General features: G+C 36.9%; 1 protein-coding gene across 2 annotated transcripts in view; it reads right to left on the bottom strand.

The window, feature by feature from the left end:
* Positions 1–3,137: 3,137 nt before the first annotated feature.
* PRKCE (protein kinase C epsilon) overlaps positions 3,138–16,249 on the bottom strand; it is a 287,390-nt gene continuing 274,278 nt past the window's right edge. Inside the window, exon 15 of one of the 2 annotated variants that reach the window (XM_027641470.1) lies at positions 3,138–6,330. In XM_027641470.1, the coding sequence (XP_027497271.1) occupies positions 6,184–6,330 (147 nt within the window). In that variant the 3' untranslated portion in view covers positions 3,138–6,183. The remainder of the gene's footprint in view (positions 6,331–16,249) is intronic. The other variant, XM_027641471.1, reaches the window with a different exon arrangement.

Below are 16,249 nucleotides of genomic sequence, written 5' to 3'. Positions count from 1 at the left end.
ACTGGGGCAGCTAGAGCACTGATGAGCTTCACCCACAATCTTTTCCCTAGCACTTCTGCTGACTTTATACTGACATAATAAGAAGCAAATCACCACCATGGCACCTAGTTTCAGTTTGATGATTTGTAAAATGGCCATAATAATATCTCTCCCTTTGCACAATTTTGAAGTCTCAAGCTCCAGGCCACTCGTGTCAATGAAAATAGAGAGTTGCTTAGGCAACTGTACTCATTTTTTTCCTATGCGAAAGTGCAAGTAACAAGTGCATTTCTGACATTTAGACACAGTTCTTCATGTTGGTGTTCCAGTCTCTTCATCTCTCTGTCACCATCTGATAGATATATCTGAGCAGAGATGCATTTACTGTCACTCAAGGAATATCTGGCCTATTCCTAAAAGATTGTCAAGGTTACAGCTACATAAAAAACGAACCTAACAGCTTGTCTATGCCAAAAGCAGGACTTCTGATCTTTACTTTCCTCTTTGTGGCACCAATCCTGGAGGCATGGCACCTTCGCGTAATATTTGTCTTAATAGCTTTGGAGGAATGAGAATGTACATCGGCACAGACAACCATCAGCCCAGCATTGACTCTTGACGCTACTACAAGTCTTATCTTTATGCTACTTCCTGTAGTACATAAGACACTAGATCAAACTGGTAGCGTTAAATGGTGATGACAAGTGTATGCAATGCTCAATTCAGTTCTCAATCCAGTGCCCTGATCAGCAACAGACTCCAGGTCACTGACTTCTTCCTAATTGATTTCTTTCCCAAAGATTAAACATCTGTGTACAAATGTAAAAGTTCTTTAATGCTTTTCCAAATTTTGGACAGTCTTACATAATCGTTTCACAATATTTATAGTGGCAATTTGTGTTCCAACTTAGGCTGCTGCTCTTATCTCCTAATTCCATAGCAGTGATGAGGTAAAAGGAAAGATGGAGTGGAAACTATTTTGGCACATATATATGCTTTCCCAATGTGCTAAGAAAACCTTTTTTCTTTCTCCCCTTCATTGTAGCTAACGAGTCAAAAGAAGGGATATTCCAGAACACAGTAAGAGCCTGTATTAACAGAAGGGGAGTAGAGCATGTCCTGTATCTTGATTCTGGGAAAATATTTGTTGCACACAATACAAGCAAGCTAGGGAAAGACAGTTTAAACACAGCTATATATAAGGGGTACAAAAGCAGTAGGAAAATCATACTGAGAAGGTAACCATCAAAGGTTTACTGCTAAAATGGAAGCCTGTACCAAGGCAGCATTTTGCACTAGTTAAATTCCTATTTAACCTATTTTCATAAAGAGCTGGACAGAACCTGTTTTCATTATGGTTGGAGAATCTATTAGAAAGCGTGCGTATTAGAGTTACAACTGACATCATCTGGGACAGCCTGTGAAATAACTGAGAACAAACTTGGTTTAAGAAAAGAAGATGTAAAAATGTAACAGAAAACAAAACTGAACACAGTAGTCATTGTAACAATCCACACTGCATCCACACATTGAATATTACATGTCATTCTACTCCCTGTCTTCAAAAGGGATACAGTAAAATAGAAATGATGAAAGTTGATACAGATGACCAAAAAGATGGGATGTGTCTTTATGAAGACAAACAGGGGAAGACTTTTCAGTCAGAAAAAGAAATGGCTGAGGAAGGATATATCAGTGATCTGAGTGGTATGAAAAAGGTGAATAGCAAGTGATTATTTATCCTCTTTCAAAGAAAGACCCAGGCAGCACAAACTGGAATTATGACTGGGTCAGAGTAAACAAAATGAGACAATCTTTAACATAATGGCTAGTTGAGCTGTGTAGCTCTTTCCCACAGAACAATGCTAGAAGTTGACATTGTTCAAAACTGATTAATCAAAAGGAATTTTCATATTGATTTAATCATGTAACTGACCAGACCAGTAGGAGGCTAAAAACCTTTTTGATTATCACACGATCTAAACATCCCCTATCTGGAAGGCCACAGAAACAGATAGGTGCTTGCTGAAACTCTCTCCCTGAACTTTTAGTACCACATTTACAGCATGGATAGCCAATCAAACTGCAATTCATTCCTCTTCAAAAGACTGCTGTCTTCTCAAATTCTGCAGTTGGTCAGCAAGGATAAAAACCGTTCTTAACAGACATCAGTTTTACAGCATTACAAGAAAACATGAAATGGATTGATCTATTTGGAGACCAGTGCATCTTATTGTTTATAAGATGATGGTTAAGTATTCATATGCTTTTAAAGGTGCAACACACAGCCAGAAAATCAATGTTACATGTTGTTTAACTGGTAAAATATGTATGACAAAGTTTATGCTAATGCTGTCAACACAAAGAAAACTGGAATATGCTCATAGTCACCAAACACATTCAGCCACTTTGAGAAGACTCAGCAAAGTGGAGGTTTATGCAAACGCTGCAATTTGAACAGAAAACACTGTTCAAAACTTGTATTTTTTTTTAAAAAGCTACTTAGTATACCTACTAGCTAGGTATATTAACTGGAGATTCTTAACTGGAATTACTGCCAGAGTATGCTGATAGCTGATCTAATGAAACTGAAATAAGAATTTTAGATGATGAAAATGGAAAGTAATTACGGTGCAAATTGAAACATGATGAAATACTGAAATATTTCAGTCAATGTCACACTGACATATTAAGTTAAATAAATCATTTAATAAGTTTTATTACCCTTAATTAAACTTATACATGCTATTAATCCCTCAAGCAATCCAATTAAACGCTAAAGCAGTCCCCAAAAGTGCCCTACTGAAGTGAGTTTTAACAATGCAGCTAAACAGAATGCTGTGATCAGTCACAACTCAGTGACCACTATGTAGCCAGTAAGCTGAAAAAGTATGTAAACTCACCTGCTTGGTGTTTTTGAGGTAAATGTTATATTGCTCAAGACAAATAGTGTTCATGCACTGTTACCTGTGTTGTTCTTGGAGTGTTTAGTGCTTCACAGAGGAGGCTCTTGTTAGCAAATCCTTCCTTTGCAAAATGCCCACTCCTAAAAGACAAGCTCATGGTATTTTGTACAACACGTAACAGGGAAAAAAATTCATACTTCAGCTTTCTTTCCTCCTCATTGGAAATACTCAGGAAAACTTTGAGGAAAAAAATAAGATTTAACATCATTGTATTTATTGGGTTCTGAAACAATACACATTCACATCCTTTTGAATACAGTACATTTGGCACAGTAATAATGTTTACGATGAAATAACACTAATGAATGGCAAGAGATTCAAATTACATCCATAAGAAAAAAATTCTGTACAAATAAATCCTCACAATAAAAAAAAAACTACCCCCCCAACTGAATACACTTTATATTTAGCCAGAACTATTCTGCACATAATTTAAAAAGAGGTAATTTGTAAGCCTTTTAGGAGAGAATTATTTTTCACCCTATGGAGAAAAATTTATTTCCATCTTTAATAAAGTCTATTTGGGAGGAAAACAAAGAAACAATGGATTCTTTATAATTGTTATTATTAATAATATTTTTGGCATTTTGCACTCCTTTGACAAAGAAGGAACAGGAAAGATTTTACAGAACAGGCAGAAACGTAACAGAATGTCCATTTTTAAGAATTATCTTTAAAAAATATTAACATAAAAACTTTCTGATGTAAACCCAAGGCAGAGGATCTAACTATTTATATTGAAGAAATGTCTGCCCATGCAAAAGTTTCTATTTCCTTCACTTTCTCTTAGCATCCTACCAAACATTGCAGGTGCTGAGGCCTCTTGAAATACAAACATTTGCTAATTATCTTCATGTTAGAAATGGGAATACAGACTACACTAGCTTGCACACAATAGCTTTATGGGATGCTTTTATTCCTTCAAAATAAATGCTCCTAGTTCTGTGTAAAGGCCTCTTGTTGAACAAACAGTAGTGCACTATCCAATAACTTGTCTTCCTAGCCAGTCTACTCATCCATGGAAAAGAATGCTTTAGCATTGTGATCAGTTCTTGCCTGGATGTCAAAATCTAACCGTGATGAGAAATAAACAGAGCCAGTGGCGAGACACAAATTGATGGGCAGTTCTACAATGTGTTTCTAAGAGAGAAAGAAATTTAACATTGAGATGATGCAATCATTAAGATGTTTATGTGCTGGTACTCAGCTCCAGAAGCTAGTCTTTTCCCAGTACAAAAGATTACTAAGGATAAATTAAATTAAACTAAAGGCTTGATCCATTATTACACCTGTAGGCCAGACAACACATTAATTGATATATCATAATATTTAATATTTTGAAATAATCATAAGAATATATATAATAATTACACCTGAGTTTTAAAAACAAAACAAAATGGAGCTGAATGGTGTCATCAGTAACAGGCTATGAGCAGCCAGACACAAAACTGACACAAACTAACTCATCTGCTTGAGTCCGAGATTATCTCTTAAAGCCAATGACTCACACTTTGTCCACCACGACTTGTAACATTCCTTTCTCTTTCCGAGCTCTATCATGTCATAATAGAGTTGAAGAGAACTATACAAGAGATTTAGTATAGCTTAATATATGTCTACATCTTTTATAACAAAAACCTCATCTTTCTGACAGTAACTTGAACCAATACACATACAAGAGTATTGCACATGGACATTATTATAATTATTCTTTCATAGACTAACATTTTAATAGTATGCCTGAACATGCAGCAGTTGATACTTCTATATTCAATGAATTCCACAGGCCTTGCAGCAAACACTATATACAAAATCTCACCTGTACAAAAGGCAAAAAAGCTTCTTTAGTGCCACTTTGCCAATCACAAGTATATATATTTTTGTGCAGCTGGAAATCCATGTGCAACAATTAAAATGGATTCCAATGACCGCTCACTCAGTCCAGTAAAATATATAATAAAATGACCTCAGCGATACATGTACACAAAAAAAACCCAAACCAAAACCAAAACCAAACCACAGGGTACTCCTGGAAATAAGTACATAACACTGTTAGCGTATCTACAGGAGGTAACTTCACATTAGTAATATTGTCCACATGAGTTACCATTTCAATTCATACACAAAAAAAATATCAATTTACAACTTTCGATAATGTCAGTTTGTGAATGTTTGATCTTCAGTTTTTTAACACACTTCCACATAATGCACGTGTAGCCTTATTTTGTGTCTTCTAAAAGCAGTTTTCTCTTTAGATTTTAAACATAAAACCCAACAAACACAGTAGTATTATGGTTTTGTAAAAGTGTGCAAAAGTAACACACTGCTGAGAAAATAAATATAAATAAGAAATTACTTATCACTGTAGCTACAATGGCAAATTTATAATGTTTATAATTAATTTTTAATGTAAAATTAACTGTAAACATTTGCAAACTTGGCGTCACATTAATGGTTCATTTAAAAGGATACTAAATTTGGTAACATGGATAGTACTCCCAATTGCTTGAAAAAGAGTAAAATGGCTATTTATAGCTGTGTTAAAGTACTATAGGCTTTTTATTCTTTAGCCCTTTAATAACTATCCATATAGCATCTATTTCTTGCTTTAAATAAAATTTCAGTTATCTTTGTCACTCTTACTCCTAAGAGTTTTCTGTACATTGTACGAGGAACTTCATTAAAATCCTTAATTGATGTGCTTCTTTTTTTTGGACAGCTTTATAGTTTGTACCTCACCACAATAAATTAATAATTGAGTATTAAACCTCCATGAAGGCAGACTTTGCTTTTCAAAGGGCATCTGAGTTACAGACCTCACCATAACCGCCAGTGCAGAAGAAATAGTTCTCACCTTCTTAGCTTAAATACATATGATGATTACAGAACATGGCCTGCTAAATTGCTTTTAATAGTATAGCTTCATTTTCTATGGAAGAGATGCACTTTTGTCCTCTGGGAATTCCTATTCTTAGGAATAAAAGAAAAGTTGCAAATATACGGCAGTGTGTTACATCTACAATTTCTGATACAAAATTATGTTGCATTGCTTTGTGAGACAGAAATTAAGAGTGCTTTCAGGTCAGAAGACAAAGGAAAAAACAATAAATATATATTTTAACACGGGATATGGGCTCAGGGTAAGAGAAGTAGTTCTTGATCTACTGAGTCTCAGTGATTTGATGATCTCTTCAGAATCACTTCTTGCAGCATCATTCATCTGTCAGTCTAACGTTGTCTATGGCAGTAGCTCTTCTCCAAAATAAGAGAACCCCTTAAATTCTTCTTGATTGATTTGTTTTATAATTGTCTCATCCACTAGCGTTAATACTGGTTCTTCTCGTGTAAAGTCTTGATCAAAGTTATTTACATCCCTTTTGGTTTTCTGAGAAGAAAAATATAAATAAGGTGAATACTAAAACAGCACAATAAAATAAAAGGTGCTCTCCCTCTTCTCCATCCCCCCCCAAAGGCTGAATTTTCTGGAATGATTGAAATAAAAGAGGAGCTACTTCACACAACTAATAACAGACATATGAGAGAAGCTACAGAAGCAAGTAATATAAATGAGTTCAGGAGAGGCCACAGAAGCAGTACTATAAATGAGTTCCCAGAGACTCACGGGTCTCTTGACAGGCGAAGGAATAGCAGTATGATGATAAAGCAGGAAGCTGAAATTAGGACTGATTTAGAAAAGGCTTTGGCATAGTTGGTGGTATGGCTGTTTCCTCTTAGATTTGAACAAAATCATCTCTCATTTCAGAGGCAAAGAGTGAACTCATTTAATTGATTCCCCCACAACACAGTCTACTGTTTCAACTCTAATTTAACCGTTTCTTTAAATCAGGCTACACTCAGCTTTAAAAACCTGAGGTAAAGCTTGCAACAGCTCTCAATCCAAAATTCTTGAGCTCCACATTGGCAACTCGATTTCCTAATGCAGCCGAATGTCATTCAGAGCACCATGGCAAAGTGTGAAATTCTGTCTCCAAAGAATTCCACCTCAGAAGTCTTCTTTATTTCAATGACATCAGGATTTCCCCATTGAAGTCTAAAGCACCTCCCTCCTTCAGCAAAGTTGGGCCAACAAAGTGCAACTGTACATGTTCTGGGATAAGAGGAATTAACCAGAAACAGTCTTAGGGAAGCTGACTTGCTGTCCTCAGGACACTCACAACAGTGACTATCTGTGATCACTTACATGAAAAAAGCACTCTAGGCTACAGCTAAAAACATTCTCCATGGTCATTCCCTTGAACCTGCACTGTTCACATTTTCTAAGTTAGCAGCGTATTTCAGGTACGTACAGGTTCAGGGAACTGGAACAAACATTTTTCTTTACAGTGTCTCTTTTCTCTTTGTTTCATGGAATCTAATAATTATTTGAGTGATACTTGATGGAGGCACACTGACACATTGAAAACAAGCTCTGTGTTCATCCTGCACATGTACGAGATTAAGATGATACTGGAAATAGAATAGCTATTTGACTTGCAAAGTAAAATGATAAAGTCATACATCATAAAGTATATTAATGTATTCCAAATGGGATATATGCCCTCTTTCAACATAGGTAAATTTTTCTATAAAATATACATATATATAAATGTATTTTCTTCATCAGCTTTACTGAGGCACTAAACAGTTTTCTTTCTCACAATTGTAAAATGATTGCAGCAACCTTCACCTACACTGTTTGTGAGAACTTTAGAGATATAGGGAAAAAATGTCTGTATAAATGCAAGAGACTGTTAATTGTAAACCACCTACTTTCTAAGTGTAAGCAAACAAAAATCTACAATCTCTATCTACAAAATTCCATTAAAAGGAAAGGGATATGGACTTAACAAACATATATACATGTTTATGTAGTTTACATTTGAAATATTTACTTTGTACATAAAGACAAGACATAAAGTATATGCAACCCATATACTTCGAACTGCATAAAGCATGAGGGATGTGGCTTTGGACTTTATGGTTTTTTTCCCAAATCATTTGGGCAAATATTGCAAAATAAGAATGAAATTCCATCTCAGTTTTGAAATGCATTACATTGCAACTGCATCTACATTCTTCTTGTTCTCCATGTCTTACCGTAGTATTTTCACACACACAATGAATTTTCCACAGGAATAGTCAATAAATCAGAAGGAAGTGAGTGAATATTTGCAGAAAGTAGAATTCAAATTCAGAACTGCAGTTATATGCAAAAGAAATGTGACTACACTCACACTTTAACCACTAGCTATCGAGAGCAAATAAGCTCTGGTGTAGCTGAAAACAAATACAATATATATTATTTTCAGGTTTTCACTCAATGTATTTGTGAAAAGTGTTATTTCCCTGCTGAAACTAAAATAGTAAGATGACAAACTCCTCAAAGCCTATTGGGGCAATTAATTCCTAATAGCTACTTATTCCAGAAAATTATCACTAAGACTTGTGAAGGTGTTAGATGAAAAAAGAGCCCAGATGGGTACATCTAAAAAACTGTCCCAACATTGGTGTACCTAAGTCCTACTGATTAAAAATAATTGTGCTTTCAGTAGAACTTTGAATCCCAAGCTTTGTGCTTAGACTTAAAAGCCTACTAAGTTTTAAAATATGTCTTCAAGACCAAAGGAGGAAACAGACACTTTTGCTTTCTCAGATTTATAAACAATTCCATGTAGTTTTGGCAGCAGAGAGGTAAATAATCCAATTTATTAACAGGACAAGCATGAAGCAATCTATGATTGCAAGGATACACTAACAAGTCTCTAACTAACCAATTGATTAACTGAGATTAAACAAATCACAGGGAAAAAAGTGAGTGGAATAAGCCATAAAAGAGCAAAAGCAGAGTTCATAACAAGTGCTTCTTTTCAACACAAAGATTTATTTGAGAAACCCTCCTTAGCAACTTAGGCACCTTCTTCCTGAAGCTATGCCTATTTTGCAAGGCTCCATCTACTAAGACAAAACAGGTCTGGCCACATTTCTGCTACTACTGCTATTTTAATGTACTTGCACTGTGAATGCTCTGGAGGCCAAGAGTGTGAACCAATATACAGTTGCAGCATGAGGACTCAGGATGAAGGTATGAAGGGCTGTGGCGGTCTCCTAGCAGAAAAGCTGAGAAAAGAAGAAAGATCTGCAAGGTAGGAGAATATATGAAAGCAAAATAGTGCAGCTATTATCCAACTTTGAACATTAAAAAAATCATGAAGATAAAAGGAAAAATATTCAGATTGGCTGGCAAATGCATCATTTAAAAGGCAGTAATTAAATGGGTGGGATTCTGTTTATTTAGCCTGCAATTCTGAGACTCTGGGACGAATTATTTTAAACTTCAAAATTTTTTTTCCAGGTAAGACTTTTCAACTTCAGATGACTGAAGAAAGTAGAGTAGTAGGAAAAAAGAATGCCCAAAACTACAGCTGTCCACCCAAACACACAGAAATTCAATGAAGTTTCAGATGCTGGGTTTTTTCTCTCTAGACTACCCAAGCACCTTGTCTTCACCATGCGTCAGTGCCACACGAGAGCAAGGGCACAGCAGCTACCCAAGAGCTTCCAACAGTAGGTGCCAAATTCCACACTGCACTGAAACTACTCTACTGCAGGCAGCATGTGGGCAGAGTCTGTCTCTGACAAAGAGCAAGAGCAGTGACATGGCACTACTAATGACTAAAAATGACATGACTCCAGTTCTAAATCTCATCAGGAAGATGGCTTCTCAACAGCAGAGTATTTCTGATAGTGCGAAGGAATAGTGCCTCACTACCTCTTGTGCAGAAAATGTGCTGGCCAGTTGATCTTTTGTTTTCCTTTTTCCCCGCAGTGTGAATGCTTCATAGGCATCCTGTCTGACCTAGCGTGACCTGTTTATCTTGCGAGACATGCTGGTCCTTCTTCATGTGGGTATGATCTGATGAGATATAAAACTTAAGCTACAGAGATAGAACCCCTTGAATCAATAAATATTAATGACTACTACCCATCAAGGATGAACCAGATGTGAATGACAGGAGCCTTTGGCATTGAAAAGCCACAGAAATCCTTACGAGAAGGCACCTGACAGAGGGTGTTCCAAACCAGGGAACTCAGCAAAGCCTGGACACCTCATTGGCTGGGTCATGATGCCAAGAGGCTCAGTGGACTTTCTTCTGCCTAAAAAGGATTAAATTAATTGTCCAGTTTGGAGACATTAAGAGATATAGCTCTTTACTCTGTTACTTCTTCTTATTTAATTTGCAGAAAATCACTGAAACTCTTTCAAGTTCTTTGCAAGCTCAATGGCTGCACTAAATAGGGTTGGAATTGTCTATCAGGTTCAAATGCTACCCAGAGAAGGTGAAAAAAAGATGGAGGTGGTGGCTAGGAAATAATACTGCCACAAAAGACTAGGTTTTGTGTTTTAGTCTGATTGTCCTACAAATTCAAATATGCTGTTTAAATATAACGAGAGGAATCCTCTTTAAATCAATTAATAGATTTCTGTTTATTTAGCAGAATGAGCAGCTAATCCAGAACAGATAGCTAACACAAGAAGTGAGGCCAGAAATTATCATTACAACAATGAACTAGTACGTTGAAAGAAAAAAATACTGTGCTATGATATTCTTCAGTAAGTGGACCTTTTGACATAAAATATATACAAAGCTCATGCATGATTTTCACAGTCTGAGATACCGTCAGCACAGAAATGCAGATGCAGACTGACCTGTCTATATTGCTGAATGAAACATCTCTTCCTTTACTCCACTTCAATTTTTTGCCAATAGCAATGCTTCGTGCCTCCTCATATATTTTTCAAATCCACAGTGAAATCCTGGAGTTTGCCATTCATATGGGGACCGTCCCAGTGCAGCACCTGGTTGTATCAGCAGCATATCTCACACCCTGACAGATGCATTGAATCTGGGCAGGAAGCTGCTGCAGCTTTCAGTGTGCTGCTACAGGGGCATGGGGCAGCAGTAGGGAAACGCAGCAAGAGTTACACCTTCTCATAGGTATTACATGGTATCCCTTAATTTTACCCAGGATTTTCTTCAGTAAGAAACAAATGGTACCTGTGTTTGGCACAGTATCACCAAGAAGAAATTCTTAGATCAGGATGATAAGAGTTTAAATATTTTGTATTTACCTCATCACTGATAAGACTTTCAGATTATATTTATCAAGACAAATGGAAACTCAAGACATCAAACCAGCTGGTTTGAAGCACAAGTTATGTGGCTAACCTCACATATCACTGTCCTCTCATTCACCTTTCCTTATTATGATAACAAAAACCACAGCACAGGTAAAGATAACTTTGCACCACTGATTGAATCTCTTTTTGTAAAGGTGTAGTAGTTTCTAAAAAAATGAGACCAACTGTGATGATCACTCACGTTTGCACAGAACTCATGCTATATAGTGAGAAATTCCATATGGATATTTTGAAGGAAACAAGCTGAGAAGCACAACACTCCAGGCCTATCTTTCAGTTTATCCTCAGGATATCTCTTCACAGTATTTGCATGTCCTGATAATCTATATCAGTATTAGAAGTAGTTCCTAGCTTGTCTTATTTCAGAAGATACGAAATACATGTTATCAAAATAACTTTATAAGTTATTAAATTTTTTTCAGCATGTTAATTGCTCTATTCACACATGGAAGAGCTATAACACATCAGTCATGAGCTGCAGTATATTCAACTGAAGGTTATGATGATAAAAAAGGTTTTGAAGCCAAGTAGCTTTTACAGGTATGCCAACATTCATTCCTTCTAAGCAGAGGGGGAGCTTTTGTGCTCCTACATTATGCTTTCATTAGATGTAAAAGACACCAAACTCAGTGAAAGCAGTGGGAAAACCCCTCATTCAATAAAGATGTTAACAGATAGTGAAACAGTATTTGAAAAGCATGCCAACCTATGCAGTCCACAATTTAATCTGTTGTGGAAGTACACATATATTTAATAAACACCAAGCTAATTCACAAAACTATGAATTTTAAAAGGGAGTATTTGTGATACAGTAAGCTGGAACCACCTTTATATTGAAACAGTATGTATCTTTCTTAGGAATGTGAAATGGGTCAAGGAGGAAGGAGGAATAAGCTAAACAATTAGTGTTATAAACATTTAATGACTACCTGGCCAGAATGCCAGTCTTTGTATTTCTCTTTTACACAGCCTTTCTCAAAACCACAGCCTCCCAAAACCACCACCAAAAAACAAACAGCAAGGCAAACAAAATCAAAGCTCTGCAGGTTCACTGACAACTACCCTGTGTTCGCAGTTTGGGCAACGAACCTCTCCCAGAAGAAGTCACCGTAAAACCATCGTCCCCTATGGCCCTACTTGAGTATGGTTTTAACATGACCACAAGTACACAGCACTAAAGTTACATATAGTAAACATACTTTGTTCATAGCCTGATTGCTAAAGCACAACAGTTACCTCTGTGCAAAACATAGATGGGAGATAGATTTCAGAGGAGCTTCTGGGGAGCTCAGCACCATCTTCCCATCTGTGGTTAGTCCTTTACCCTCAAGATCCATCTTGTCCACCCTACCAGGCCTTCTTCCATCAGGACTCAATTGTGACACAGCCACTGCACATAAGCTATGCTATAGTAGAATACACGCATTTTTAAAGTGAAAAAAACTGCAGGGGAAGAGTGCTAATTTCTGAATTCCTACACTACATTTTTACCTTACGGTTGATTTCTTTAAGAGATTTAACCTCATGAGAAACAATTTTATATTTCTTCTTGGGGTGGGGAGGAAATACAAGAACAGAAAGTAATGGAATAATCATATGAAAATACCCTTCAGCTGCACAATGCAATTCCTATTGTAAATCTCATGACACACTCTGCAGCGCAGATTTTATATGTGTGTCTATCTAATTCACATTATACTGGCAAGCTTCCATTGATATCCTCAACTGCTTTAAGGTCATGATCAGCGATATCACCTCCCCTCTTACGTTCTGGCACACATTCAAGATTAGCCCATTTTCGGTTGTGTTCTCCCAAAATGGCATTTCAACCATTGTTATAGCAGAGTTACAGTAATCAGGCCTGGTGCATCTGTGACGTTGTGAGTCCTCAAATACATGTGTAGGGGCCTTCTTGTCTCCCTGATCCCTAGCACTTTGGCACAAAGGACTATCTATATCCAGACAATGGAGCTGACTTGCTAAGAAGAGAAAGAAGTGAGGCAGGTTGGTAAGTCTAGGGCACATACTTCTAGAATTCCAGTGGCTTCCAGGAGACATCACTTAAATCACTGAAAAATTACCCAAATATAGATAGTCTAACAAGTGCACTGAGATATCTGACCAGATCTATTCTGTAAAAGATCAGTAGACTTACTTGACATTTCATTCTTTAACCAGTCACAAAGACAAGGAATAAATTAAGGACACTGTGATGCTAGTAAATAGATGCATGATGTAATGAAATATTTCAAGACATTCTATGTATCCTGAATAAATACTGACCAACTGACTTTCCAATGGTTTATTCTGCCTATGGTCATCTACCTCTTGAATCATTGAAAAGTACCACATTATGGAAACCTTCCTGATTATGACATGAAATTATAAATATATTGTAATATCTTGTGATTCTGAGCCCCTCCTATACTGAGGAGGCATCAACACATGCGTTGTGATGCTGGATGCAAAGAAACACCACAGCATGAAAGGTGGGAGCATCATTCCAAGACTCAGTCACACACCAGAATGGTTTGCACAACAGGCCATAGCGTAAGAATGCTACACAGTTTTTGGCAAGACTGGCTTTATTTCTGGAAACTTGTGCTCTTTGATGCTTTAGCTAATTAAGAAAAAAACTTTTAGTTTGGCATGGATGATGCATATGACAGGCTTTCATAGAGTGAAATTGTATAGTAGGTCTTATACAAAGGGAGAAAGCTACATGGTGATGGTTTAATTCTAAGACTACTGAATTATTAGAGATTATATTTTGAAGTGTAATGATTATATTTAAGCCTTTACAAAGATAGATTAAAATAAAGATATATGTGACTTTAGAAAGCAGCTGAAGCTACTGTCTTTTTTTTAAAACTAATGCACATATAAATTGTAGGCTAAAAAACCACATTGCACAACTACAGATGAATTCCTACTACTTCTGCATCTCAGTACATCTTTCCATCTTTCCTCCAGACACTTTAATTGCTTTTACAGAGCATGATTTTATTCAAAGAGCACAGTAAGACACAGCAGAGTTTGTAGTGACATGGGTTTAATTCTTAGTTCTGCTACTGACCTCCTTTGAGTTTGAGTAATTTTCTCTTCACCCTACATCTAACTTTCTTCCTATTTTTGTTCTTCTATACATGGGCTGTGATCTTCTCTGTCTATCACTATCTATGATCTCTTGACTGTCTTTTACTTATATGGGTCTTTGCACAGTGCGAACCCCATTTTGCTGGGAATTTGAGCTGTTAATGAAGACGTGATAGCACAAACTCAAACTCTCTTCTTCTTGTTCTTGTCAAATATAAACACAATCCTACAAAGAGTCATGGGCAGTCATGGTCTCCAAATCCTTCTTTTTCATACTCCATAATTAAACCAAGGGAATTGTTGTTCTATAGGTCCTTTGCAAATATGAATATGGCATGCAAGGAACAAGATCTGTGCTTAAGGCCCTTCATAAATATCTAGACTGAGTATTCCTCTCATCATGCAGAATTCAAGCATATGACTTCTGGAGCATGCTGTTGAGAGGACCAGTACAAGGTCTGTCCCTCCACAGTAACAAAATCCCTTTTATAACAGCACAGCAGCATAACAGGAGAGGAGCAGCAGCTAATGAAGTGCTAGGATTCCTTACCATGTAAAGAAGTCTCCCTTGTCCCGCTACTGATGATAAGTAGCTACATATCAGCGGCTTCAGTCCACCATCTGCTATTAGTGCATATGTTGAAGGAATTAAGTTTTGCACTAGTATGTTGAGCTGTGAACACATACATTGACAAATTTTTGCTGTCCATTTTGGATGAACATCCTAGTAAGACCTTACGCTTGCACTGGCATAGTATACTGCTAGTACAGAAAGTTCTGCATGAGAAATAAACCTAAAGCCAAACCTCTTTTTATACTCTATGTTCACTGGACTCCAGCTGTGATGGGACTGCCAGCCTTCAAAGAGTCTTTGCTTTTTTGGATAAATTCCTCTCCACCTTCTGAAAAAGAGTCAGATGCTACTGCTTCTTAATCACCTGGTGGTTTTCCCTTGGCCTTCATTGACATCAGAAACAGGCCCAACCTAGGAATATTATTTATTATCTACAACAATATAAATCCAAAATATTTCTGAAGAATGTACTGTAAGTAAATATGATAAGATTATTTCACTTAATGGTTTAGATTAATTTATGAAAATAGCACTGAAGATTAAAGCAGACAAAAAGTGAAACAGAATTTCTGTTTTTCTCGGGAAGCCCAAAAGGAAAGCAAGTACACTCGGGCTGCTTACGACTCTATCCCAATGGGCACCACTTAACAATGTACATTTAACAGATGGTTAAAGGAACTTAATTAGCCAGTATGAAAAGATTTTAGTGCTATAAGACTGGGACTCAACAAACCCAAACAAATACTGCTGGATCCCCAGTACACAATCAAAACAAGCATAATAAAAATTGTTTAACTTATAAATATTTGGGAACCTGCTGTGCCTGGAAGTAGCTTTCAAACTTCTGTAATTCTAGTGTTATGCTAATCACAGCTCAAAACAGCTGCTGTAGACACTGGAGCTGAAGAGAATAAAAAGACCCCAAAAATAAGACTAATAGAATGAGAAATTCTGGGAAAACAGAGCCTTGTTCATTCAAAAAACCAACACTGAAATCCCTTAAAAATATCAGCTCACTTACTCCTGGTTTCTCTAAGCCACCGTACAAGCTGCACATAAGCTCCTCAAAAGCTACATACTTACACTTTGAGCAAAGTTAGTGGTTGCATGAAGTGCCAAGCTAGCTGAAGCTTTGGAAACCAAGGCCCTTTATTTTGCTGGGTGAAGAGGTAGAAGTGTTACAGACTTCTCTATCCTGCCCAGCCACATGCAAGGCCGAGTGGCCTGAGCTGTGTTTCAGGCAGTAATGGTACTGTTTGTTGTTCCCACCTACCTACGCAAGTTCACCCGAGATCTCAAACTTCATTGTCTAACAAAAGCCAGTGCTTCTCAATCAACAGCCACCTGGCTAACACGAGGCCATAGCAGAAAAGTGTAATTTCTAGGAACTAGATGACATTAAGCATTTATGATACCCTGTAGCAGGGGCAGCAT

The sequence above is a fragment of the Corapipo altera genome, unplaced genomic scaffold (genome assembly GCF_003945725.1).
Source record: "Corapipo altera isolate COAL_440 unplaced genomic scaffold, ASM394572v1 48b, whole genome shotgun sequence".
In the NCBI taxonomy this organism is placed as follows: Eukaryota; Metazoa; Chordata; class Aves; order Passeriformes; family Pipridae; genus Corapipo; species Corapipo altera.
Note: the sequence above shows the minus strand (reverse complement) of the source record. Positions and strands in the feature narration are given on the sequence as shown.